A 27,652-nucleotide genomic window follows, 5' to 3' on the forward strand; every position below is an offset into this window, starting at 1 on the left:
ACAAGTATCATTTTATGTACGACACACATTAGTCTTGCAATGAGGAGGTTAAGATCTGGTTATCAAACAAAATTTTGGAAATATCTCTGAAAGTTTCTGAAAATCTCTTGCACCCTTTTTGATAAAACATGTAGAGAACGAAGCTGTAATTCGTGATAATAAGACAGAGCAGGTAAAGTTCTGAACTTAAATAAAACTCTTTCTAGCTGATTTCTAAGGTAACTCCTTAGTCCTTGGATGTAAATGTTCTCTGATCTCTTCTTCTCTTGTTGAGACGGGAAAACTCTAGCACAGGGTTTTGAATGACCAGCCTGTATGTGCTGTGTGTGCTGTGCTTAGTCACTCAGTCGTGTCCAGCTCTTTGCGACCCCATGGACTGTAGCCCGCCTCTGTCAGAGGACAGGCTCCTCTGACCATGGGGATTCCCCAGGCAAGAATACTGGCTGGAGCAGGTTGCCGTGCTGTCCTCAAGGGGATCTTCCCAACCCAGAGATTGTACCCAGGTCTCCCGCATTCAGACGGATTCTTTACCATTTGATCCACCAGGGAGGCCATGAATACTGGAGTGGGTAGCCTATCCCTTCTCCAGGGGATCTTCCCAACCCAGGAATCAAACTGGGGTCTCCTTCACTGCAGGTGGATTCTTTACCAGCTGAGCTACCAGGGAAGCCTGTCAACCTGTGTCAACAAGATTATTTCCTCTGAAATCCTCTTTTCAACTGCCATCAGAACCTATAGTTTCTTTTCATTTTACTCAGGACTGAATCAAATTTTAGCTCTACAACTTTTGTTCATCATTACATTGATCTGTCTCTCCTTCCTTTATGATCACTGGTTTACCCCCTTTCCCATGTTCAAATCCCTTTCATTATTTCAGAATATTACTTCTGTTTTAATGTTTTGGTGTAATGTAATTTGAGCTCTATGTATTGGAGATTCTGAAATACATATAAAAGAAATACATGTGTCATCAATATGGAAAATTATTAGAAGGTCAGAGCCAGTGAAAGTTTTTCCTTTTCCACTTGTTTCGTTTTAAGATTTATCAGAAAGCCTGGAGCAAAGCAGTTTGTCAGCAATCACTAGTATCTATCTTAATTTCTCAAGTTCTTAAACTTTTTCTCATCTTTGAGTCTTTAAAAGAGTGATAACATATGCCAGGACTGGAGCCAATGGTGTGGATAATAGGTGCCATTCGTGAGAAGTGCTCAGTCAAATCACAATAAGATACAGATGCAGCATTTCTAGGAAGTTAATATTAAAGTCACTTCTGATTTTAGAACCCACCTTTAACTCTTGGTATTCTGTTTACGGTAAATTTAAGTACATATGCCTTTGTACTTAGGTGATGCAGAGATACAGTGCTTTGATGGCATATGAAGCTCATTTAAGAAACTCATGGAAGCCCGATTTAAGTAGTAGTTGCTTAACAGACAATATGAATGTTTACAGTGTTACCCATTATAGTGATTCTGGAGCAACAATGAAGCAAACCACCAGCACCACCAAAAACAAACAAAACCAATGTGTTTTTTTTTTTCTGCAATCATTTCCAAAGACAGAAAATAAATTGTATAATATCTGATAAAATTAAAGTAGTGGAAACACATGCAGGAAATCACCATATTGTGAAATGCTTGCTACATACTTTCATAATTTCTCATCCATATTTGTTTCAATCTCTTCTCTTCCAGTGGTTTTCACTTCCACTTAGCTGATTGGTAGATATGAAGGAGGAAAAAAAATTCTAATTGAGAAGTGGGTTGCTATGGCAACCTTGCACTACAGTTATATTTTTCCATCTGTAACTATAAATGGTAAAATGTAGCTTTTCTAATTATGCTGCAACATTTTTAACTCTATTGGTACCAAACCTTCTATGAAGTTTGCTGTCACCCTAAATTAAATCATTATATTTAATTTTTACCACAACAAACATCTTCTTGTATTAACTGGAAGCCATTTTGCAAGAACTAAGAGTCTAAAACTCTCAGTAAAATGTCAAAGTATAGTGATTTTAAAATTGTATCTGAATGCTTAAAATACTGATTATATTCATTCAAAATAATTAAAACATAAAACTGAGTCAGGGTTTGTTATATTTTAAAAGTATTTTAATAGAATGAGGAGAAAGTTAATTCAGAATGTGCTGCTATGAATTCAGCAATACTTGAAAATTTGTCTCCTTCTGTGTCTATTGGGAGCTAAAGTTTATTTGTGCTCTTATATTAAATTATACTATTTAAATTTCATTAACCACAACTAAATATTCATACATTTAGAAAGTGCAGTATATGAATATTCAGGGTACTTAGTGCATAGCAAGTAGTATTCACGACTACTGTGGAATTGAAGATTCCTTGCAATATTCTGCCTTCCCATAGTCATATAGTGGTTTGCCAGCCACAGATCTGAACCAGACTCATCCTTTTATAAATGAAGAAGCAGATTCTTCAGAGAGGATCAATGTTCTTTCCATGATCAAACTGGAAGTTAGTGGCAAAACTTGTCTAAAACCTAGGTCTCTGAAATTTTTGTTCAACGCATGCTCTTTGTTGTGGGGTGGTTCATTGAAATGGTCCCTGGCCACTGAAAGTAAGACACTGTTAGAGCAATCATGCTTTTGAACAAACACTCGAAAGATCATTCCCTGGAATCTTTAGAATGCCTTGCATTCGACAAGCTCTTTGAGACCATGGACCACATCACACCTTTTCTAGTCTTGAATGCCCAACTTTGCTTGTTATATGTCCTAACATAATAACTAGGGCAGTTGTGGAATAAGTGCTTTTGAACTGACACCTTTGGGCAAGCAGATAATACAGGATCTCTTATTGTTATTAGATTTTCATTGGAAATACCTGGAAGAATAATGGTTTGATACAGTATGATAGAGAGCAGCAGCCCCCAACATTTTTGGCACCAGGTTTTGTGGAAGATAATTTTTGCACAGACTAGGGATGGGGGATGGTTTCAGTATGATTCAAGTGCATTACATCTATTATGTCTCTGCTGATCTGACAGGAGGTGAAGCTCAGGCAGTAATCTGAGTGGTGGGGAGCAACTGTAAATACAGATGAAGCTTCACTCACTAGCCCACCGCTCACCTCCTGCTCTGCAGCCCAGTTCCTAACAGGCCACAGACCAATATAGGGTTGGGGATGCCTGATATAGAGGAGAAAGCATGGGACTAGACATGAGTAAGACTAGGTTAGAACCTTGGCTGAGTCACTTACTACCAGTGTGATCCAGGGCAAATTGCTTACCTTTTTTGAGACCCAGTGAATAAAATAAATTATACACACACACACACACACACACACATTCCACAGGATAGATATATGGACTAAATAAAATAAAGTATGTGAGAAGTATGTCAACTTGAACAAGTTGACATGTTACTGAGACTCAAAAAATGTAAGTTCCATTTCCTTTGCTATTGTTGTAATAAGAATTCTACTGGCAGACTACAACAGCTAAGCATAATGTGAAGTAAAAACAAAACTCACCATCAGTTTTTAAGAGTCAATTATTCTTTCAACCCTGACCTGTGTTGAGTCATAGAAACATTCTTCACAAAGTCATTCTGGAACACAAGTCACAGAGCCAAGCATGTTTTCCAAAAACCCCATAATACAAAGAAGTGACCTTTGCAGGAGCTTATGAAAATGAAGGAACATAAACAGGTTGACAGTGTTATTTCTGTTAGCTCTGGCCTTCAGGCTACAATCTGCAGGTTTTCAAATGTTGCCCAGGAAAGCTGCCTTTTGATTCCTGGAAGTGATTTTTTACAATTATAGCAGCTAGTGTGGCGTCATCAACCCTGCGGAAGGTCTTACAGACTGCAGGGAAAGACAGAGGGGAGAACCAGGTCAACTGATCCAAGCTTAAACAGCGCATCTCAAAGTGGTGTTCAAACAGGATCATTCCCCATGAATGTCTCTTGTTTTTGTTTCTTCGAAACATTCCAGGCCACAGCTTCCTGCCTCGCTCTTGCATTCTAAAGCCCCTGCTTGGCATGGCCTCCAGCTCCTGGCTCAGCATGAATGACGCCTCTCATTGCCCCCAGGGCTGGGGTTCTGTCATCTGTGACTGTCACTGCAGAGATGCAAAAAAGCTCCTTTGAGTTGGACTGAAGTCAGCTTGGCCTTGCCCTGGCCCAGCCCAGCAGGGGTGTAAATGCATTACTCTCGCTTCTCTGCTTTTCTTGGCCTTCACAAATGCACACCTGACTTTTATTTCCCCAAAGCATCTCCTTCCTGTACACCCAGATCTTCTTCTCTACTCATCTCTGCCTCTCAGACACACCCAGGCAATATTTTCTGGCCTCTTTGAGGGCTTAGTGGCTCCCCGGGTGGTGCTAGTGGTAAAGAACCCACCTGCCAATGCAGGAGATGCGAGAGATGAGGGTTTGATCTCTGGGTTGGAAAGATCCCCTGGAGGGGGAAATGGCAACCCACTCCAGTGTTTTAGCCTGGAGAATCCCATGGACAGAGGAGCCTGGTGGACTACAGTCCATGGGGTTACAAAAGAGTCAGACACAACTGAAGTGACTTAGCACCACTTTACATGGAAGAAACTTGGCTTTTTATCACTGTGATTCTGGCATAAGCAAAGTTGGGCACCATCCCATGTCTCCTTTTTTATAATCCTCCTTTCCATCTGGTTACTATTCTCCTGCCTGTTTTCAGATATCCAGTGCCCTGTGTAGACTCATTAATACCTGGGGCCGACCACCTTCTCATCCTTTCCTCTATCCCTGGAGGAGAAGCATATAACTAGCTCATTGACAGAGATACATGAAAGACACATTATCATTTGAGTGACATTACACTGTTGCAACACAGGGATATGTTTTTTGTTTTTTTTTTTTATAAGTGATTTATTTATTTTTTTTTTCAGAAAAATTAAATTCTTTAAACAACTAGGTTCTGTACATACAAAGTACTCGTTCTTCATCTAGCTTTGATTTACTTCTTAGGAGTTTTCATCTTTCTGACCATCCAGCGTTTTGTAAACCTCTTAGCATTTTGTTTTCTCTGAGATCCCCAAGTATTATTCAAAAACTGGGCTGCAGCCTTTTTCATCGGTAACCTCTTGTTTTCAAGAGACAGGGGTATGTTTTGAGAAGAGAAGATGATGACAATCAATACAAAGAAAAGAACATCTAATTGTGAAATCTAACATTAGGTCAGAATGGGGAGAGTGTTTTCCTGTAAACTACTTTTTGCAGGCATATCATATTACACAGTAACTCATCTGAGCACCCAGTGCCCACCAGGTACTTGGTGAAAGTGAAAGTCGCTCAGTTGTGTCTGACTCTTTGCAACCCCATGGACTATACAGTCCAGGGAATTCTCCAGGCCAGAATACTGGAGTGGGTAGCCTTTCCCTTCTCCAGGGCATCTTCTCAACCCAGGGATCGAACCCAGGTCTCCTGCATTGCAGGCGGGTTCTTTACCAACTGAGCTATCAGGTACTCGGTAGTGGAGTCAACAATGGACAATGGACTTCTATGGGACAGGAAACCTTGAACAGATTTTCAAAGCTTTAGACCCCTGTTCAATATCCATTTTCCTTCTTACCAAATAAAAATTCAGCCAATCCCTCCCTCTTCCAACACCTCTTTATCGGGCACCAACATCGTGTACAATCCTAGTACTTGGTGTGTAACTATCCTTTTAGGGACTTCCAGTCCAGCCAAGGTGGAGACAAAAAGTTATGTGCAATTCAGACCAGCGCGGTATGTGTTGTGAAGAAGGTGCGCTCCTGGGAGACATAGAAGAGTGTTCGCCAGAGCACTGGGTACCACTCCGCACAGTAACCCCCTAAACCAGAGTCTGAAGGGCAAGGAGGGCTCTCCAGGTGAAACGGAGAGGAGAGAGAACATGGTGTTGGGGTGGGATGGGGTTAGGAAGTGCCAGAGGTTTGGCTCCACTGCAGCGCTGGGTTCACACGGGATGGAAACAGCAGCAGGCACAGCACTCACACTAAGCCAGGCGGTGCTCTAAAGCTTTGCATCACCCTCTTGCTGGCTTCAAAGCCACCATCGACACAAGAACCAGAAGACCCACGTGCTCTGTGTCCGCTCCTCCACTGCTTACCACCCAGGGACTCGCTACCACACTCAGCCAGAAAAGCTTCAGGACTAATTCCATCATGTCCCCCATCCTTGTGGCCATGGATCCCTACGGGAACCCCAGTAAGATTACTTCTTATCACCTGGACCATTCCTGCAGAACTCTGTGCATCACTGAACCTGACCCAGCCCTACCGCATCCCGACCCCTCAAACCGGTCCACAGAACCTTCCTGGATATGTCATCCATTATCGTCAAAACTCGCTCCTCTTTAGTCTCGTCTCTGACTGAATGATCTCTCCCCTCCTCGGTGGGTTCTCGCAGAGAACCTTGCTCCCCCAGTCTCCTTCTCAGTGACAGCTGCTTTTCTTCTAACCCCATGTACTGTGAGGTCTGGAGGAAGAGGAGGGATCCTGTTTGCTCCTAATTGCTAATTTCTATTTCTCCCTCCTCCCTAAATCTTCCTGTCCTCCTTGAGGACAGGAGCTTCTCTCCTTCACTGGAGTCATCTCAAGATCTCTGAGTCACTCACCCTCACTCTGTGGGGACTTCAGCACTTGGCTCACCAACTCCCACAAACATTTCTCCCATCCTAATGCCTGAAAGTGAAAGTCACTCAGTCGTGTCTGACTCTTTGTGACCCCATGGACTGTATAGTCCATGGAATTCTCTAAGCCAGAATACTGGAGTGGGTAGCCTTTCCCTTCTCCAGGGATCTTCCCAACCCAGGGATCAAACCCAGGTCTCCCACATTGCAGGCGGATTCTTTACCAGATGAGCCACAATGGAAGCCCAAGAATACTGGAGTGGGTAGACTATCCCTTCTCCAGCGGATCTTCCCGACCCAAGAATCGAACCTGTGTCTCCTGCATTGCAGGTGGATTCTTTACCAACTGAGCTATCAGGGAAGCCCTCATAATGCCTGGTGAGCCTAAAATTCGTGTAATGGATCCTCCCCATCCTGGACTTTCACTTTCTTGGTCTCCTCTCCAACGATCTTGTCCATTGCCCTACCCCAGCCACCCACAGATATTGCCCTTGTAAGAAACCATATATACTACAAAACTACAAAGCTTTCCCTTTTCTGGCTTCCATTTTCCATCTACTCACTGTCTAGCTACACTTTCTGGTTCAGTCCCTCCAGTCCTCTGATGCCAGAAATTTCCCAGTCCCACAACCACCAATCCATTGATTCTACAATCTTTCCACAGCCCTTCTCCCCTCACCTCCTCACTTCCCTCCATGTCCATCTCAGATCCCACAGTCCTTCACTGTGATCACTTCCTTACATACCCCTTCTCTTCCCTTGTCATCAGTCTTTATTGCACTCTCTTGGTTGACTTAGAAGCTTCCTTAAATCCACTCTCTTTTCAATCTGTTCCTGCCCCTGAAGAACCGAACGTGGCAAAAGAAAGCAATGGATATTGGCCTTATTTTAGTTCCATGAGCATTGACTTCAGCGGAGCCATTGGTGTTACCCAAAGAGTCCCTGAGAGGCAGCATCATGGGGGATGGTTTATGGAGCCAGACTTCTTGGTTTGGATTTTGCACTCTGCCCCTTACCAGCTGTATCATCACGGGGTATTTATTTTCACTTTCTGTGCCTCCGTCTTTTCATCTATAAAACAGGAAGAAGCAGAATACTTATCTCTGAGACCGAAGAGAGGATTCAATGAGCTCGTTCTCTGTGCTTCCGAGACCAACCTTCCGGCATGTGCCCTCAGTCTCCCCACTTCCCGTGTCTAACCATTTTCTGCTCACTCTCCTGCACCATCAAATTTGCCATCTTCCCTGGATCATTCCATCATCATATCTACATACTCTAGTACCCTTCATTGACCTATCAACCTTCAGGTAGCTTCCCAATTTTCTCTTCCCTCTTCACTGCAAAGTGCCTCAAAAGAAATTCTACGTCTATCCCTCTGCCTCCCATTTTCTTTGAGATCCACTCCTAGAAGGTTTTTTTTTTTTCACTACTGCTCCATCAAAACTGCCTTCGTCAGGTTTATCAATGACCACTATATCGCCAACACCATGGTAACTCTCCACCCCAGTTTTATTTGATCTGTCAAATGGCTTGCATTTGGCAAGGCTGGTCACTCCTTCTGGAAACACTTGTCTCACTTGACTTCCTGGCACCACACCATTGTATTTCTCTTCTTTTCTCTTTGCTTCTCTTCAGATTCCTTTGCTGTTTCTTCCTCATATTCTTGACGTCTAAATATTGCTGGGATCAGGGGTTCCACCCTTGGCCCTCTTCCTTCTCTGCCTAGAATGACATCCTGGGCAGTCTTATCCAGTTTCACGTGTTAGATGCCATCTCAAAGCTGATGATACTCTTTCTCCAACACCCCCATGGTTCAGTTTATCACTGCCTTCAGGTCCTGGCTTATATTTCACTTCACATACAGGTGTTCCCACACCATCACTATATTCTCTCACTGTTTTATTTTCTTCTTAGTGCTTTTCTTCATCTGTCATTTATTTATTTGTGTATTGAAAACCTTCTGAGCACAGGGAAATTATCCACTGTGTAGAGTGCCTCAAGCATAGAAAGCTACCAATAAATGTGTTAAATAAAAGCATGATTTCATTCAGTCCCAACAACACCCCCACAGTGCTGTTGGAAGGGTTATTACAAATGAGGAAATGGAATCATTTAGGCCCTTGTCACACAGCTGGCAATTCTGGCAGCCCAACTCCAGAGCCTACATGCTTCCTAGGCACTACGGAAGCCAGAGGGGTATAAAGTTGAGATCACAGGGTATTTCTATGGAATTTATCTCAAGGGTTATGGGGAACTACTGGGGTGGGAGTTTGGGGGTAGGGAAGTGCTGTGTGTGTACATGATAAATCACTTCAGTAGTGTCTGACTGTGACCCTATGGACTGTAGTCTGCCAGGCTTCTTGGTGGGACATGGGCTTCTCCAGGCAAGAATACTGGAATGGATAACCATGCCCTCTTCCAAGGGATCTTCCCAACCCAGGGATCAAACCCATGTCTCCTGCATCTCCTGCATTGCAGGTGGATTCTTTACCCCTGAGCCACCAGGGAAACCCGAGTAAAGTGCTGACTCCATCCCAATATGCCCATAATTGCCTGCTTCAGTTCCTGGGCGATCAAATCATGCCATTTCAGAGGCTTTCTTGGTGCTTTGTTGGAAAGTTTAGGCTGACAGTGTTTGTAAGCTCTGCCAGCATCAAACTGGCCTGTGCTGTCAATGTTTAAGGCAGATTTAGTTAAGAGCTTCAAATCAACTTCATCTTAAGGTCTATGGAACTGAAAACCTTTCTTGCTGTTTCCATAGCAGCTTGATAGTTGACATAATTCCTAAAGAAGCTTATATGTTAATTTAGCCCAGGAACCATTTACTCGGCTCATTCGCTGCTGACCCAAAATATCACAACTTGAGTGAGATAGTCTAGTAAATTACTAAGCTGTTTAAAGTACACATAATGTTTCAAACTATAGTTGGGGAGGACAGGGTTTCCAAAAATCTGATTAAATGAACTTTTAAAATACCTGTAATTTTCAGATTTGACTTCTTTAAAGTTTAGAACTCCAAACATCCTGGCCTTTCCAGTAGCTCATGCACGGGGGTTGTAAGACGCACAAGATATTTCCACATAGACAATAAACGCATTTGGTAAATAGATGCTCAAATTTACCTGGTTTCCATGGTGAAATGAACTGCTGTTTTCTGTTCTAAAGGGAACCAACTGTTCACCCTCCAATACCTCCAAAACCCAGTTCCGCTGTTTCATCTCCTAACCAGCTGAAGCAGGATAATAGGTAAGATCTAGCATTCCAGAATTTCTTGCAAAATGAAGTTTAAAGAAAATGACACCATATGTGCAAAGCATGGATATGTTTTTTTGTGCAGAAGCACTTGGAAAGCTGCTCTAATTCCATTTGCCTACACAAATGTGTATTTATGTTTGCCTCTGGATACTCATGGCCGCTACGTGTCCTATGGAAACAGACTTTCAAGATAGAAACTGAACAATAGTCACGCCCAGGAGATGTTCATACTCAGGCTTCCTTTACTTTATGTATTGGGAACCAGTATGTAAGGAACCCCTCTCTCCCTGTATATAAATATATACGTATATATGTGTGGCAGTAGTGGTTTAGTCACTCAGTCGTGTCCAACTCTTTGTGACCCTAAGGACAGTAACCTGCCAGGTTCCTCTGTCCATGGGATTTCCCAGGCAAGAAAACTGTGCAGATTGCCATTTCCTTCCCCAGGGGATCTTTCTGACCCAGGGATCAAACCCATGTCTCCTGCATTGAAGGTGGATTCTTTACCTCTGAGCCACCAATGAAGCTCATTTATTGATATGTATATATATTGCTTATATAGTGATATGTACATATATTGTGTATATATTGCAAAGAGTTGGACATGACTTAGCTATTGAACAACAGCAACAAGAACAAACGTGTGTATATATATTTATACACAAACACACACAAACACATATATATATATCTTAACTAGTTGAGATTCCCATTAAGAGCTACATTTTCTAACAAAAGATGTTCTTAAAACTTTGTGTTAGTGTTCAAACCCTCCCTTATGTTAGAAAATACCTTTAGGTAGTTCTTTAGTCTCATTGAGACATTTGTAACTTATTTAAAAGCTATAACAAATTTTGAAAAATGCTATAATTACCTTGCCTCCAAATCAAGAAAAAAAAAGACAGACTTGCTTTTCCATTTTGAAACTCCAGTGCTCTCTGATTAATACTTAGAAACAAATACTTAGAAACTAATTCAGAGATCTGAGCACCTCCCCATGTGTTGCTGTTAAACAGTTTACTAATCTCAAGCTATTTTCTAAGACCTACACAGCACATTTCCATTATTGTTGAGAGATTTTTTAAATGGTGTCTCAGTGAAGACTGAATACATTAGATTCGCTTGATGGCCCGCCTTTGATTCTTTTGTATTTTTACTTTTTGATGGTGATTTTTTTGACAACATGTAGGACTATTGGAAAACTATTCTTCATTAAGAGGATAACTTTGGCCAGAAAATGCTGATTGCATGACAGGGCTATGGAGCTTTAGGCATTCAACCTAATGTGTTAAAAACTCAGGTCTGAATTTCTATTCAGTGAAATGTCACAAGATCTTTAAAATTTTGTCCTTAGGAGGAGAGGATAATTTTTTTTAATGTTAAAAAAATTCTTCATTGAATTAATGAAAAATATAGGCCAGATTTATGACTTCTAATCTGCGCAATGGTTATAATTATACACTTGAAAATAACTTTTCAGGCTTTCCATCTTACATTATTTTTCCTTTTACTTTGACAGTATTGAGCAATTTAATATTAATGTGAATAGGATTTTTTAGAGGGCTAAAAAAAGTTGGCGTTAGTATATCCTACATTCAAAACCTTGGATTCTAGAGCGGGGAATTAAATAGAGTCAAAAGAAGCTAAATTTCATCAGAACTGGTCTAATCTGTTTTTACTACTCTAATTTATTTCTTCCACAAATGATCTTAGATATAAAATGAGGACAACTAGCATGTTTTAAACCCTGATTACTTTAATCACAGCAAGATGATTTTAATGAAAGAATATGAAAGGGAAGTGTTTCCTATGTAATTAACACATGTCCTCAGGAGTACAAAAAATGGTTGAATTTAGTTCCTTGAGAACAAGCAAGAATGTGTAAGTAGGTCAATTAGATACTTAGAAAAAAAGCTGAGAAAAACCTTATACTACAAATTGTTACAGAGCCTAACATTGTAAAATTTAATTCTAACAACTCACTGTGGTCATTCCCAATGTGGTAGGTGTACTGGAAAAATGAAAGTGTTTACCATATTATCTGAGCAAACATATTTCTTGATAGTATTCAAATGGGATGAGTCTTTGAGAAAAAGATGTTCCTCTGACACTTAACAAAACATGATTTTTACTATTTAAAAACATTGTGTCATTATCTAATAGAGATAAGTGTATTTATCTAATAAAGATAAGTGCTTTATTGATGAATGAAAATTAAAATAAATGAACATGAACATATTTAGAAGTTTATTTCCATAGTGCTATTATTCCAGCAAGCACACTTTCATTTCTTTGAATGTAAATGTTTCCTCATAAATTTAAATTTAACAGAGAAGTGTTTTCTTACCTAACAGACATTATCTTTAATTTGAAAAATATAGGCAGATATATCCAGCTAAACTAAGTGTATATACAGAAGCCAACAGATCTGCTGAAAGAAATATAAGGTACAATGATCTATCCTGATATCTCTATATGTATGTAATTGTATAAGTGATAAAGTATGCTTTATTAAAACACTGAAACATACATGAAATTAATAAAACAGACAAAATCAGTTTTCCAGCTGACTTCAATAGTGGGTAATAAATATTTTTATATGTACTTAGAGAATTTTATTCCTTTTATTGCTATTTCTAAGCATTACATTAAGAACAACCAAAATTGCCTGTATATGATAACAGAATAAGATCAAACCCTTTAAGACAGGAAAATCTCTCTTTATTCCTAACACTTGTCCCAGAGACTATGATAAAGCTGGTGTTGATGTGTAAGAGAATAGGTGGAAATACAGTCATCTGATTGAACATCTACAAAACCTTTGCTTAGAATTGGCTGTATGATAAGGTCAGCTTAACCTGCACCATCAGTAAAAGGCTTACAAATTGTATTGATGCTTTTGAGTAAGATTTCCCCATGACAGTCCCGGTTTACACATATTGTCTTAAATATCCCATCTAGTTTAGTATTTGTTTTAGATGTATCTTTATTTGTGTATTTGAAAAAATACTAGTTTTGAAATTAGTTTTTGAACAATGTTATTTTATAATAACAATATAAACCAATATGATAAACCAGGTTTTTATTTTTATGGCAAAAAACACAGCATTAATTTACCATCTTGTGCATGTGGGATAAGTCGCTTCAGTTGTGTCCGACTCTTTGCGACTCCATGGATTGTAGCCCTCCAGGTTCTTCTGTCCATGGGCTTCTCCAGGCAAGCATACTGGAGCGGGTTGCCATTCCCTTCTCCAGGGGATCTTTCCAACTCAGGGATAGAACCCAGGTCTCCTGTATTGGCATGTGGATTCTTTACCATCTAAGCCACCAGGGAAGCCCAAGGATGTATGCTCAGTGTCATTATAATATTATGTATAATGTATGCTCAGTGACATTATAATGTTCTCTGGTTGACAGAAAAACTTCTGAACATACTCTGTTTACTTGTGCAGTTAATTGAATTTTTCCCGCATATCCTTTTTAAGTATGTAACTTGCACATAGCCGATACACGTCTTTAGAGGAAACTGTAATTATTTCAGTGAGCACTAGATGGCAGAGGCAATGCCCAGGTGGAGTGACTGGTGTGTGTGTGCGCGTGTGTGTGAATGCTGTGAGCTGATGTGATAGGCTATTGTTATTCAGTTAAACTCAGTAATTTCTGATAACATATGGACTTTTGCTTTCTTCACTGAACACAGATACTTTAGTTCCTTTAAGCGTAGCTCAGCTGTCATTGACTTGAGTTTATTTTTCATTGTTTGAAGGAGTCAGGATCTGGAGAACATTGTCAAAGTGGCCACTTCGCTTCAGAAAAATAACAAGGGGTGAGAGCTCAAGAGGTTTTGAACTCGCATTTTTCTTCTCTTTTTGTTTCAAAAATGCTTATCTAGTACCTTTAAATAGTCCAAATATGAACAAAATCCTGATGCTGCTTATTATATATAATTTAAAGGTAGAAAGAGTCAGTCTCTAGATTAGTGTTCCTGAGAAATGGGTAATACTGACACTGACGGATACTCTTCTTTCTCCACTTTCTCTTCTGTGGAGTGATGCTCATGGTGGTGACCTTGCTCCAAACCCCCAGTCCTGTGTTTATGTTCTGACCCGGATCTGTGCTTTTCTATCTCCCCAGCACCCCTATACAGAATGCCCTAGGTTATTTTCAACTTCCTCCCCAAATGTGGTATTTCCTGTTTTCTCTGTGTTCTTTCATTCAGGCAAGCTCTGCAACCTTTCTGGAACTGTTGCAGGAAGGGGGACCCCTTCCAGGGCCCGAAACTGGGCTCTTGTCTAACATTCGGAAATGAATTGTCCGAGGAGACACATGTGCTGACAAAGCAAGAGATTTTATTGGGAAAGGGCACCCGGGTGGAGAGCAGTAGGGTAAGGGAACCCAGGAGAACAGCTCTGTCTCATGGCTTGCAGTCTCGGGTTTTATGGTGATGGGATTAGTGTCTGGGTTGTCTTTAGCCAATCATTCTGACTCAGAGAACTTCCTGGTAGTGCACACCTGGTTCAGCCAAGATGGATGCCAGAGAGGATTCTGGGAGGTGGTCGGACATGTGCTGTCTCCTTTTGACCTTTCCTGAACTCTTCCGGTTGGTGGAGGCTTATTAGTTCCACGTTCCTTACCAGGACCTCCCGTCATAAAACAACTCATGCAAATGGTTACTATGTTGCCTGGCCAGGGTGGGTGGTTTCAATCAGTGTGCTTCCCCTAACAGAATCATTTTTGATTCTTCCATCTTGATGAGAGTGAAAAAGTTGGCTTAAAGCTCAGCATTCAGAAAACTAAGATCATGGCATCTGGTCCCATCACTTCATGGCAGATAGATGGGGAAACAGTGGAAACAGAGTCAGACTTTATTTTTTTGGGCTCCAAAATCACTGCAGATGGTGATTGCAGCCATGAAATTAAAAGACGCTTACTCCTTGGAAGGAAAGTTATGACCAACCTAGATAGCATATTAAAAAGCAGAGACATTACTTTGCCAACAAAGGTCCATGTAGTCAAGGCTATGGTTTTTCCAGTAGTCATGTATGGATGTGAGAGTTGGACAGTGAAGAAGGCTGAGGGCCGAAGAATTGATGCTTTTGAACTGTGGTGTTGGAGAAGACTCTTGAGAGTCCCTTGGACTGCAAGGAGATCCAACCAGTCCATCCTAAAGGAGATCAGTCCTGGGTGTTCATTGGAAGGACTGATGTTGAAGCTGAAACTCCAGTACTTTGGCCACCTGATGCGAAGAGTTGACTCATTGGAAAAGACCCTGATGCTGGGATTGGGGGCAGAAGGAGAAGGGGACAACAGAGGACGAAATGGCTGGATGGCATCACTGACTCGATGGACTTGAGTTTGGGTAAACAACGGGAGTTGGTGATGGACAGGGAGGCCTGGCGTGCTGTGATTCATGGGGTTGCGAAGAGTCAGACACGACTGAGCGACTAAACTGAACTGAACTGAGTCAAGTTACATAACAGCTAATCATATTTAGTATTATTTTGTGGTATTTATGTAAATGTCTCATCTTCTTTGTTATCTCTTTAATCTCCTAGAGCAGATATTTTGTCTTTCTCACCATCTGTCATCTGCAAAGTCTAACACAATGCTTTGTGGAAAGTATAAGTGTTTATGTAGTGGATAATGGTAAGACAATGCTGAGCAGTGAGAAAACCTTGAGTATAAACATTCTGTGGTTTAATCCTGTGCCTGCAGAATTTTTTTCCTTGTTCTATGGAAGTTAGCCGTGCTAAGAGGGTGGTCAGGATTGCCAGCTCAGTCAAAGACCTGAAGAGAAGTCACAGAAGTGATGGTGAGCTCTTCTCTGCAACTCATGGACACAGTCTAAATTTGGACAGAGACGGTGGAAAGTATCCTAAATTTTTCACTTTCATTTCTTCCATTGTCTAAGTGTCTAGATTTCTCATCTTATTTATTTATTTTTGTTTGAGGTAATATCTTTATGGGGATTGAACAGTTTTTTGGACTGGATAATTTTTTGACAGGTGTTTAATAGATAGGTGAGTGATGCTGAAGGGCAATGACGGTTTGGCGCCAGTCAAACAAAAACAGTGAGAGTTTCAGTTGAGTTAGCTTTCCTGTGCCTTCTCCCTCACCACGATACACAAATTTCATAGCCAGATACGTTCTTCACAGGGAGAAGCTGCTACTTTGACAGGGAAGAGGGGAAATGTCTGATGCTCTGGGCTATACCTAGGGACTCGATATAGCTTTTATTTTTATCTGAGTTGCTTTGTAATACTCCTTTGGGAAATGGACTATTATTCCTATTTGACTAAGAGCATTTAATTTATTGCAAATGCAGTGGTGAAATTTAATATCTAAGCTCCCATCAACTTGATGCCATTTTAAAAGCTCAGCTTCTTCATTCAGAATACAGTCCCCATTTTACTTAATTTCCCATAGAGTGTCTTCTCATGATCTATGCTGATTTTCTTGTGGAACCCCAAATCCTGATAATCTCATCATTGTGACTCACCAGTCAGAAAGGTTCGGAGCGAAAATGTATAGAGCTTGCTCTTTCCCTAGAGGATATGGAACAGATTTGTAGCCTCAGAGCTGGAAGGTAGAATTTCAAATAAGAGATGACAATATAGCGTTGTGCCAGGGTCTGGGTAGTGTTTGTCCCATGCAAGGATAGAACGTTAATCCATTTTTTGTCAGGATCAGCAACTTTCACATTTCTGTATTTATTCTCAGCCTTTGACCCTACCATTGAATACACAATATTACTTGAAAGGATTCATCTCTGTGATGGCCATTGATTGAGTAAGTTTTTCAGGTCCCTGAGAGGACCATCCCGGTAAGTATTCTGGTGATCTGCTGTACCAGGCATCTCCAAGCACATTAGTGACTCAGTGACTATACCTCTCTAGAGCTGAGCCAAAGTCTTGGTGCCTCTAAATCAGTTTAAAAAATAAATATAGTGAGCATTTAAAAAATGAAAACGTTAATATTGCCTGGGAACTGTTTACTATAATTGCCAAAATTAATTGAGGGTTTATGACATGCCAGGCATCACACTAATCACTTTCTATTCATTAATTTATTGGTTCTTTTCTGAGGTGGGGATGATTAGTATTCTTATTTTGCAACTGAAAAAAACTGAGGGAACAAGAGGTTAGACAACTAACCCAGAGTCACCAAGTAATAAGCAGTAAAGCCTGGATTGGAATCCAAGTATCCCTGACTTGGGAACCTGAATGTCTAACTACCTACTTACTTGGCCTCCTGGTCTACACCAGTGATGACTCAAGAAGAAAGAGGCACATTGAGGAAATGGGGAAAATGTGTGATTCTAGAGCAGGAAGAAGACAGAACCAAGTTTTAAGAACTGGAAAACTGGATGAGGAAGGCAAGAGAAATGGGGGTAAGGCGGGTGGATAGAAGGGATGAGGGGAGGAGGTTCTGTGAGGAGCAAACAGGAAGGAAAAACCACTCTGGCCACCTTCTTGGGGGAGAGGGCTGAGCTAAGGAATATTCCGGAACCCAGGGGTTTGGCTTAAACAGGTAACTCCTGAAGAAGCAGCCAATAGACTTCACAGTTCTCAAATACAAAAACAGGAGAGCAAATCGAGCTGACCTGGAATGAGGGAGAGTAGAATTCAAGAAAGAGACCAGACTTACTGATAAATGAGTGTTTTTCCAAAATTTTCTCTGTGCAAGCACATTATGCAAAGATAGAATCTATAAGTCAACATAACTGTATACATATCTGTATTTTTTGATGCAGTTTGACCTTGTATTAAGTATCTACTCTGTGAAAAACTCCATATTAAGCACTGAAGAGGATCCAATATAAAACTGTTCTAAATTTTAAGTGGTGTGTGAATGTGTGTATGTGTCTGTGTGTCTCTCTGTGTACACTCACACTCATATATGTAGCAGCAAGGAGACAAGTGTGTGATTACTATTGGGTTGGGCCAAAAGTTCGGTTGGTGAATACATTATTCAATAAAATTCTTGGCAAATCTGAAAAACATGTCTTATTTTTATTTAAAATCAAGCAAGCTTTTTGGCCAAACTAATACATTATAAAGTAACGCAAGGTGAATACCATAGGTCAGTTCGGTTCAGTTGCTCAGTCGTGTCTGACTCTTTGTGACCCCATGAACCGCAGCACGCTAGGCCTCCCTGTCCATCACCAACTCCCTGAGTCCACCCCAACCCATGACCATCGAGTCGGTGATGCATCCAGCCATCTCATCCTCTGTCATCCCTTTCTCCTCCTGCCCTCAATCTTTCCCAGCATCAGGGTCTTTTCTGATGAGTCAGCTCTTCGCATCAGGTGGCCAAAGTATTGGAGCTTCAGCTTCAATATCAGTCCCTCCAATGAACACCCAGGACTGATCTCCTTTAGGATGGACTGGTTGGATCTCCTTGCAGTCCAAGGGACTCTCAAGAGTCTTCTCCAACACCACAGTTCAAAAGCATCAATTCTTTGGCACTCAGCTTTCTTTATAGTCCAACTCTCACATCCATACATGACCACTGGAAAAACCATAGCCTTGACTAAACGGACCTTTGTTGGCAAAGTAATGTCTCTGCTTTTTAATATGCTATCTAGGTTGGTCATAACTTTCCTTCCAAGGAGTAAGCGTCTTTTAATTTCATGGCTGCAATCACCATCTGCAGTGATTTTGTAGCCCCAAAAAATAAAGTCAGCCACTGTTTCCACTGTTTCCCTATCTATCTGCTATGAAGTGATCGGACAAGATGCCATGATCTTAGTTTTCTGAATGTTGAGCTTTAAGCCAACTTTTTCACTCTCCTCTTTCACTTTCATCAAGAGGCTCTTTAGTTCTTCTTCAATTTCTGCCATAAGGGTGGTGTCATCTGCATATCTGAGGTGACTGATATTTCTCCTGGCAATCTTGATTCCAGCTTGTGCTTCATCCAGCCCAGCGTTTCTCATGATGTTCTCTGCATATAAGTTAAATAAGCAGGGTGACAATATACAGCCTTGACGTACTCCTTTTCCTGTTTGGAACCAGTCGTTGTTCCATGTCCAATTCTAACTGTTGCTTCCTGACCTGCATACAGGTTTCTCAAGAGGCAGGTCAGATGGTCTGGTATTCCCATCTCTTTCAGAATTTTCCACAGTTTATTGTGATCCACACAGTCAAAGGCTTTGGCATAGTCAATAAAGCAGAAATAGATGTTTTTCTGGAACTCTTCTGCTTTTTTGATGATCCATCGGATGTTGGCAATTTGATCTCTGGTTCCCCTGCCTTTTCTAAAACCAGCTTGAACATCTGGAAGTTCACGGTTCACGTATTGCTGAAGCCTGGCTTGGAGAATTTTGAGCATTACTTTACTAGCATGTGAGATGAGTGCAATTGTGTGGTAGTTTGAGCATTCTTTGGCATTGCCTTTCTTTGGGATTGGAATGAAAACTGACCTTTTCCAGTCCTGTGGCCACTGCTGAGTTTTCCAAATTTGCTGGCATATTGAGTGCAGCACTTTCACAGCGTCATCTTTCAGGATTTGAAATAGCTCAACTGGAATTCCATCACCTCCACTAGCTTTGTTCATGGTGATCCTTCCTAAGGCCCACTTGACTTCACATTCCAGGATGTCTGGTTCTAGGTGAGTGATCACACCATCGTGGTTGTCTGGGTCGTGAAGAACTTTTTTGTACAGTTCTTCTGTGTATTCTTGCCACCTCTTCTTAATATCTTCTGCTTCTGTCAGGTCCCTACCATTTCTGTCCTTTATTGAGCCCATCTTTGCATGAAATGTTCCCTTGGTATCTCTAATTTTCTTGAAGAGATCTCTAGTCTTTCCCATTCTTTTGTTTTCCTCTATCTGTGCATTGATCGCTGAGGAAGGCTTTCTTATCTCTGCTTGCTATTCTTTGGAACTCTGCATTCAAATGGGTATATCTTTCCTTTTCTCCTTTGCTTTTTGCTTCTCTTCTTTTCCTAGCTATTTGTAAGGCCTCCTCAGAAACAGCCATTTTGCTTTTTTGCATATCTTTTTCTTGGGGATGGTCTGGATTCCTGTCTCCTGTACAATGTCATGAACCTCCATCCATAGTTCATCAGGCATTCTGTCTATCAGATCTAGTCCTTTAAATCTATTTCTCACTTCTACTGTATAGTCATAAGGGATTTGATTTAGGTCATACCTGAATGGTCTAATGGTTTTCCCTACTTTCTTCAATTTCAGTCTGAATTTGGCAATAAGGAGTTCATGATCTGATCCACAGTCAGCTCCCAGTCTTGTTTTTGCTGACTGTGTAGAGGTTCTCCACCTTTGGCTGCAAAGAATATAATCAATCTGATTTTGATGTCAACCATCTGGTGATGTCCATGTGTAGAGTCTTCTCTTGTGTTGTTGGAAGAGGGTGTTTGCTATGACCAGTGCGTTCCCTTGGCAGAATTCTATTAGCCTTTGCCCTGCTTCATTCTGTACTCCAAGGCCAAATTTGCCTGTTACTCCAGGTGTTTCTTGACTTCCTACTTTTGCATTCCAGTCCCCTATAATGAAAAGGACATCTTTTTTGGGTGTTAGTTCTAGAAGGTCTTGTAGGTCTTCATAGAACTGTTCAACTTCAGCTTCTTTAGCATTACTGGTCGGGGCATAGACTTGAATTACCATGATATTGAATAGTTTGCCTTGGCAATGAACAGAGATCATTTGGTCGTTTTTGAGATTGCATCCAAGTACTGCATTTCGAACTCTTTTGTTGACTGTGATGGCTACTCTATTTCTGCTAAGGGATTCCTACCTGCAGTAGTAGATATAATGGTCATCTCAGTTAAATTCACCCATTCCAGTCCATCTTAGTTCACTGATTCCTAAAATGTCGATGTTCACTCTTGTCATCCATAAAGGAGATACAAAAACCCAAAACACTGCAAGGCTTCCAAAAATGTAGGGGGCTCTATTCACTTAAAGGACTGGGAAAGGTTTCTTGGAGTAAGATCTGTCTGAGGAGAGCTTTGTAAGATAGACTTATTTTTCATGGATTATAAAGGTGGGATGTATGTTGAACTTGAGCAAACTCAGAAATAGTTGTTTTAAGCTGAATCTATCCCTGACTTTTACTGATGGGAGATATTCTTTCTCTTCCCAAAGTGAAGAATTGGATAACCTTATCAAAATGAACAAAAGCTTGAATAGGTAAGATTCTAAAATATCTTTTTTTTTTTCTTTTGCTTTATTACTGAATTAGCTTTGTTACTTTTCAGCAATTTTGAGCACGAGGACCCATATACTGGGCTAGTCAAAAGTGTCCTACAAATCTTGAACAAAAAGCTTGCAGAAATCATTTCATCATTGTTATAAATGATTATTACAATTTAAAGGTACTAATATTAAAGTGTCATTGATTTTCATACACCATTGTTTAGTAAGGCAGTTATAAAAATAAACACATTTATCTTCGCGAAATTCTATTATATTGGTATGTAAATAGTTTCGTTTGGTCACTGAATGCTTTTAGTTTAATCACTACAAAACCCACTCATTTTCCTAGTTAATATTACCTACTTATTTTGAATCATTTGTAATTTCATAATTTAAAGATCTTATTAATTGAAGCTTGAAGTGCAATTTTAGTTCTCTATTACTTGGCCCACTAATGCATGAAATAAGTAAGTACCAGAGTGAACGAAAAACAAAGCAAATGTCAAATGAGTTCATAGATATGATGATAAAGAGATGTGATGTTTCATACCCTGTGTTGACAAAAATGATCTATTAATAAATGACTACCAATGACTCACTGCGATTTGCTGCTTTTTTAATTTACAGAGAGAGGAGGTATTAGATCAGGAATCAGACTCCACAATCTGGTGAGGCCAGGCGGGTAGAGATGCATGAAGGGAGCTGGCTCTGAAACATGGAGGGAGTGCCTGTCCCAGAGGCCTGGATGTTTCTCAGCTCCAGCTACAATGTGAGAATTTGAGCCCAGATTTGCAGGACACTTTCAGGAGATCCTAAAACTCCAGGCATCCACATGTCATGGCCAGCTTTGTAAATATTGGCTCATATTAAAAAAGAATAACACTTCTTGAATGCAAACAATGCAAACAATGGACTTATTACAGCTTGTGGCTCCCCAGTTTGTGTCTTCTTTTCTTTTCTCCAAGGTCCACTGCAATTTAATATTTGAGTCTAGGAAAAATGTCTGTTTAGAATAAAGTGATTTCAGGAAGCGTGGCTCATCTTTCCCAAACAATTTTATTTCCTGACTCAGATATAAACTGATCTTTGTTTATAGGAGTTAAGTATCCATCATGAATACTGACAAGGTTTTTTACTCAACTCTTTTAAAGAAATCAAGGTCTCGATGGTCTCTTCAGAGCAAATCTTAAGTCAGAATTAACAGAGAAAAGGTAAGTGCATCTGTCTCTAATTTGAAAATATTATCTCCCAGATTGCTTGTTTTATTCTTTCAGACATTAGCTGGAAGGGAGTTATCTCCTCTGGCATAAAAATGTGCTAACAGATGGGGCGGTGCACTCAGTATTGTACATTTAGTTCAGACATAATTGCCCAGAAGGATTTCTGTTGCTCTATTCAGTAAGAGTAAATGAGCAATTCATGAAAAATTTTTTACTGTATCTGACCTTGCAAGGTAACACATAATTTGTTTTTTCAATATACAGTCTCTTATTTTAATTTCTTTGTGTTTTATAGAGCCAAAAGCCTTGAAAATCTCATCTTTGTGAATACCCGGACAGATAAAGATGGCAAAGGGTAAGATCTGATTGAGACTCTTACAGCCTTTTTTGATTGAGTCCTAAACCGTGTGCCATTTCCTGGGGGAGACCTTCTGCTCAAGACAAGAGTCAGACAGGCTGGTGGAACAGACCCTTGATCAGGGTGAGGAGATGGGGGGGGGGAGTGTCTTAGTGCTACCTCTGTCACTAGGATCAATCAGAGTGACCCTGGACAAGTGGCCTCTGTTTCCTCAATCCATAAAATGAAGGGTATGATCTGAATTGGTGGTCCCCAAGATTCCTTTTACATCTAAAACTGAAAGAAGTCAAACAGACCACCAGAAGTTGTGAACAATAGGTTGGTTTATGGACTAAATATATTCACTATAAGACATTTTGATGCCAGTAATATAGCCACTCACCCCTGAGGTCTTTACAAGGGACTAAAGCATTTTTCAGTTGGACTGTTGATTGACTCACTTCACTTACCTATCACTCAGATGCACCTGTAAACATCTCCAGGTCAAAAGCCATGCTTTCATTGACTTTGCATCATAAAAAGGGTTAATTAATGGTCAGTAACTGAACTGATAACATTCAAAAAAGTTAACTTACAGTTCTAGACTGATACTGATATACTAAAAAATGAATTAATACTGATATTATTTTTCATGTTGAAAAAAATCTAACTTTTGACAGTTTCATTAAAGAAAATCCCAGAACAATCAAGAATTGCATAAGGCTAAAGATTTATGAGGTCTCTACTGCTTTTTCTCCAGATTGGCTATTTTTATCTTGTATTTGGTTAGTCATTAGATTTGTCTTCCTAACATGATGATTTCTATTGTCCTGGTTATCTTTAAAAACCATTAATCTGTGCCAATCTGTACACAGGCAGATATTCTAGCTTTCCTGGTCAAGTTTGGCAGTATGCCTTCTTAACCTTCTCTAATGTAGAACACTTAACAAAGTATATACTAAAAAGTGTTGACAATCACCACCTCCATTGAGACATGGAATACTTATTAACAACTTGTTAGTATAGTATTAATGTGCAAGCATTATTACAAGTGATTTTTTTTTTTTTTCAAACAGAGAACAGATGAAGTGAGAAAGCAGTCAATTCTCTATAAGTGCTTATGTGAGTTTTAGAGGAGATGAGATTTCAGATTTTTTAAGAAGTGAAATTTGGAAAGTTCCATTAAAGTGGTGAAAATTAGGAAAAGGGAGATGAGTATCACAAGTTAATCATTGTGTGGGCTAGGGAAAAGAGAAAAAAAGGAATGATTTGTGATCTGGAATAACTTGATAGCGACTGGGCTTTGATGAAGAAAAGATGGCCCTCAATGGTGTAGTAGGGGGTGGCCATAGTTCCTTTTCCTTCTTCCCTCCTTCTTTATACAGAAAGAAAACCTCAGATGTCAACAGTCTTATCACAGTGAAAGACACAGACAGATGAAAATAACATTGAACAATCGGGGGATTTAGAGAGATTAGCTTTCATTTTCCCTGTTTTAAGCTGTCAGCCTGTGAACGTTTTATTGGTTGTGACCAACTCATATAAAGTACTGGAGTCATCATAGAGTTATTTCTACTTTTTCAAGGTTGCTTTTTATTAAAGATGACTTGTCTAAATCTTCTTAGTGTTTAGATTCAAAATGTTGATAATCTGATTTCCGCCCTTGATATGAATGATTTTCATGTTTAAGGCAGGCAATATCTCAACACATGTATTAAAGTTAGTTTCCCACCAACCCACCCTCAAAGGATAAAGAAAGCAAAAGCTGAAATGTGGAAAGAACTTTTAAATTGAGTTAATCATGACTGAGTCATGGTTGGGTCTTCACTATAGGATAGTTAGCATATCAGCATTTGGCATGAGAAGTGCCACTTGAATTAAATATTTCTAAAGACTTCTGATGGTTTAGGTACTGATAACATCTTACACCTATTGTGAGAAATCTGCTGTTGAATTTCTCTCTTTCTCTCTCCACTGCTCTGCTCTCCCCACCCCCTCCAATGCTGTAAAGAAACCAAAGCCTTGGAAGTCTTATAAATCAAAGGGCTGGCAAAATAGAGAAAGGGTAAGTAAAGCTTCTAACGTGATGGGGCTCCCTTTTTTCATGTTAGCTTTTTACACCTCATTAGAGATGGAGTGTTATGGTTTCCTCTGTCACAGATGAACTGTTGCACTTTAGGGTCTGTCAGAGAGAGGAAGTAAGGAATATGATGAATCCTGTTTCCATAAGACCACATGCTTGAGTTGCACTAATGTGCAGGAAAGCCTATTATTCTATATTTTCTTAAATAACTTAAAAATGAGACAAATTTTCTATTTAAATTGAGAAATATAAAGGACAAAAAAGCAAAGTGAGAAGTGTGTTGGTAAAGTCATTTTTTTTGTTTGTTTGTTTTTAATTTATTTGGTTGTCTTGGGTCTTAGCTGCAGCATGAGTGATCTAGTTCCCTGACCAGGGATTGAACCTGGGCCCCCTGCATTAGGAGTGCAGAATCTTAACCACTGGACCACCAGGGAAGTCCTGGTGAAGCTTTTTAAACTGTGGAAATTAATAAAGATAAGCTAAGGAAAAATTACATCACAATTTCTCCAGTCAGTTGGCCCTGGAAACATCTGACACACTTTCAGGGACATTCCTGTTTATATGATTTTCAGAGAAAACTGAGTGCAACCTAACTGATATAAGGTTTTCATGTTTTTCCCAAAGAAGCCAAGATCTCAAAACGGTTATTAAAGCAAATGCCACGACAGATCTGATTTCTCCAGTCAGTTGGCCCTGGAAACATCTGACACACTTTCAGGGACATTCCTGTTTATATGATTTTCAGAGAAAACTGAGTGCAACCTAACTGATATAAGGTTTTCATGTTTTTCCCAAAGAAGCCAAGATCTCAAAACGGTTATTAAAGCAAATGCCACGACAGATCAGAGAAGCAGAGGGTGAGATCAGCTTTTATGTTTCCGAATCTTGGTTGTTTTCTCCTGGGTTAGCTGTGTGATTTTCTCAGCCCATTGAAGGGGGACATATCTTTGAGTCTGGCTCCTCTCCTCCGTGTCTGAACCCTATTGCCCTGAGCTTTACCTTGGAGAGTCTATATAGTACATTCTATCTTAATTTAAATTTACATAGCACAATAGAATCCTATAGATAAAGTGAACTTTTTATTGATACGTAAGTTTTATAACAAAAATGAATTTAATACTAGTATAATAAGTTTCTCCAAAAGCTTGAATTAATCATCAATAATGTGGAATGTGTATATTAAAATATACTATGGGAATACTTTGAAACTGATCTAATTTTTCTTTTTTTAAGAAGTGAAGACCTTGATAGCATTATCAAAGTGAATCCCAAAGAAAGTGCAAACACAACTGGGTAAGACATACTAGTCTAATCTAGTTTAGTCGCTCAGTCGTGTCCAACTCTTTGTGACCCCATGGACTGTAGCCCACCAGGCTCCTCTGTCCATGGGATTTTCCAGGCAAGAGTCCTGGAGTTGGTTGCCATTTCCTCCTCCAGAGGATCTTCCCAACCCAGGGATCGAACCCTGGTCTCCCGCGTTGTAGGCAGATGCTTTACCGTCTGAGCCACCAGGGAAGTTTACATACTAGTGTCTTTAAATCTGATTTCTGTAAGTGACAATAAGATAAAATGAGTTGGCATTTTAATTTCAGAAACATGTTTTACTAGCATGGAATTGGATAATAATGATGGGCTACCTGATTTTTCACTCAGTTGTGTCTGATTCTTGCGACCCCATGGACTGTAGCCTGCCAGGCTCCTCTGTCCATGGGATTCTCCAGGCAAGAATATTGGAGTGGGTTGCTATGTCCTTCTCCAGGGGATCTTCCCAACTCAGAGAGTGAACCTGGGTCTCCAGCATTGCAGGCAGATTCTTTACCATCTGAGCCACCAGGGAAGCACAAAGATAAAATGATTTGGCACTTTAATTTCAGAAACATGTTTTACTAGCATGGAATTGGATAAGAATGATGGGTCACATGACCTTTCCTCCTTGCTCCCCATAAAATTGCTTATTTTTGAAGAATTGTCCCAATATTTGATAGGAAGTTGCCTTTTCTCCCAGATTTTGGTTTGGCTTTAGAGGTGAGTTACTGAATTGAATTTCTTTGTGTCTAAATAAGTACAATCTTGACATTTTAAAAGTGAGTTTTTAAAATGGCAAAGATAACCAACTGTGAGGCTTGACTAAAACTCTTGACAGTCAACTTTTCTAAGGACGGTGTCTCAGAAGGCAACTCAGGGGAGGCGCTGGGCAGGTACACACACTGTGAGTAAGAGCCTCTCACCCTGATCTTGCTCAGATCTGGGTCCGCAAGGCAGCAGTGCCCAGTCACAGTACTTTTGCCATCTCCTGCTGCCCCCTTTGGATTCGGGCTATGATCTTTCTGATATTTCTCAGTGCCTTTTGATGGAGGAAACATGCGTCTCCCCAAGAAGTGACTCATTTATTTTCCTACCATGTTAGGGCCTTTTTCTTGCTCTTATAATTTACCATAATCTAATTATGGGCTTCTCTGTTGGGTCAGATGTTAAAGAATCTACCTGCAATGCAGGAGACTCGGGTTCAATCCCTGGGTTGGGAAGATCCCCTGGAAAGGGGAATGGCTACCCACTTCAGTATTCTTGCCTGGAGAATCCCATGGACAGAAGAGCCTGTTGGGCTACAGTCCATGGGGTTGCAAAAAGTTGGACATGACTGAGCAACTAACACACACACACAATCTAATTATATTCGAAAAGGCTTGATTTGGGGGAGTGGTTCAATTTATATGAAGACATCTATTTTTCTTATTTTTAATACTGTAAAACTTATTTATATTATTCTTATTATCTAAAAATAGAACAGGCAATTATATCTGATTTATTAGATGGAAATTTACATTATATCTGGATCCAGTATAGAACTTTTTCTATTAATAGCTTACATTACTTCAGTGCCACCCATCTAGGGTATTAACAAGATGTATCTGAGGGCAAAGTTGATTTTGTTAAATAACAAGTAATTTAATGTATACATACACATTTTGAGAACAAA

General features: G+C 40.1%; 1 protein-coding gene and 1 non-coding gene across 19 annotated transcripts in view; one reads left to right on the top strand and one right to left on the bottom strand.

Annotated features, from left to right (window-relative positions):
* SCEL (sciellin) overlaps window positions 1-27,652 on the top strand; it is a 344,029-nt gene that overhangs the window by 263,780 nt on the left and 52,597 nt on the right. For 10 of the 18 annotated variants that reach the window (XM_081550041.1, XM_081550028.1, XM_081550032.1 and 7 more), the window contains 9 exons: window positions 9,792-9,872; window positions 12,263-12,328; window positions 13,648-13,707; window positions 20,985-21,029; window positions 22,187-22,246; window positions 22,551-22,610; window positions 24,604-24,657; window positions 25,473-25,532; window positions 25,912-25,968. In XM_081550041.1, the coding sequence (XP_081406167.1) occupies window positions 9,792-9,872; window positions 12,263-12,328; window positions 13,648-13,707; window positions 20,985-21,029; window positions 22,187-22,246; window positions 22,551-22,610; window positions 24,604-24,657; window positions 25,473-25,532; window positions 25,912-25,968 (543 nt within the window). Of the gene's footprint in view, window positions 1-9,791; window positions 9,873-12,262; window positions 12,329-13,647; window positions 13,708-20,984; window positions 21,030-22,186; window positions 22,247-22,550; window positions 22,611-24,603; window positions 24,658-25,472; window positions 25,533-25,908; window positions 25,969-27,652 lie in introns of all 18 variants that reach the window. The other 8 variants (XM_081550024.1, XM_081550034.1, XM_081550039.1 and 5 more) reach the window with 2 other exon arrangements.
* On the bottom strand, window positions 25,037-25,109 carry TRNAR-CCU (transfer RNA arginine (anticodon CCU)). Its single transcript has one exon. It is a non-coding gene; the product is annotated as a tRNA-Arg (tRNA).

The sequence above is a fragment of the Giraffa tippelskirchi genome, chromosome 12 (assembly GCF_054371585.1).
Source record: "Giraffa tippelskirchi isolate mGirTip1 chromosome 12, T2T-mGirTip1v1.2.pri, whole genome shotgun sequence".
NCBI classification, from domain to species: domain Eukaryota; kingdom Metazoa; phylum Chordata; class Mammalia; order Artiodactyla; family Giraffidae; genus Giraffa; species Giraffa tippelskirchi.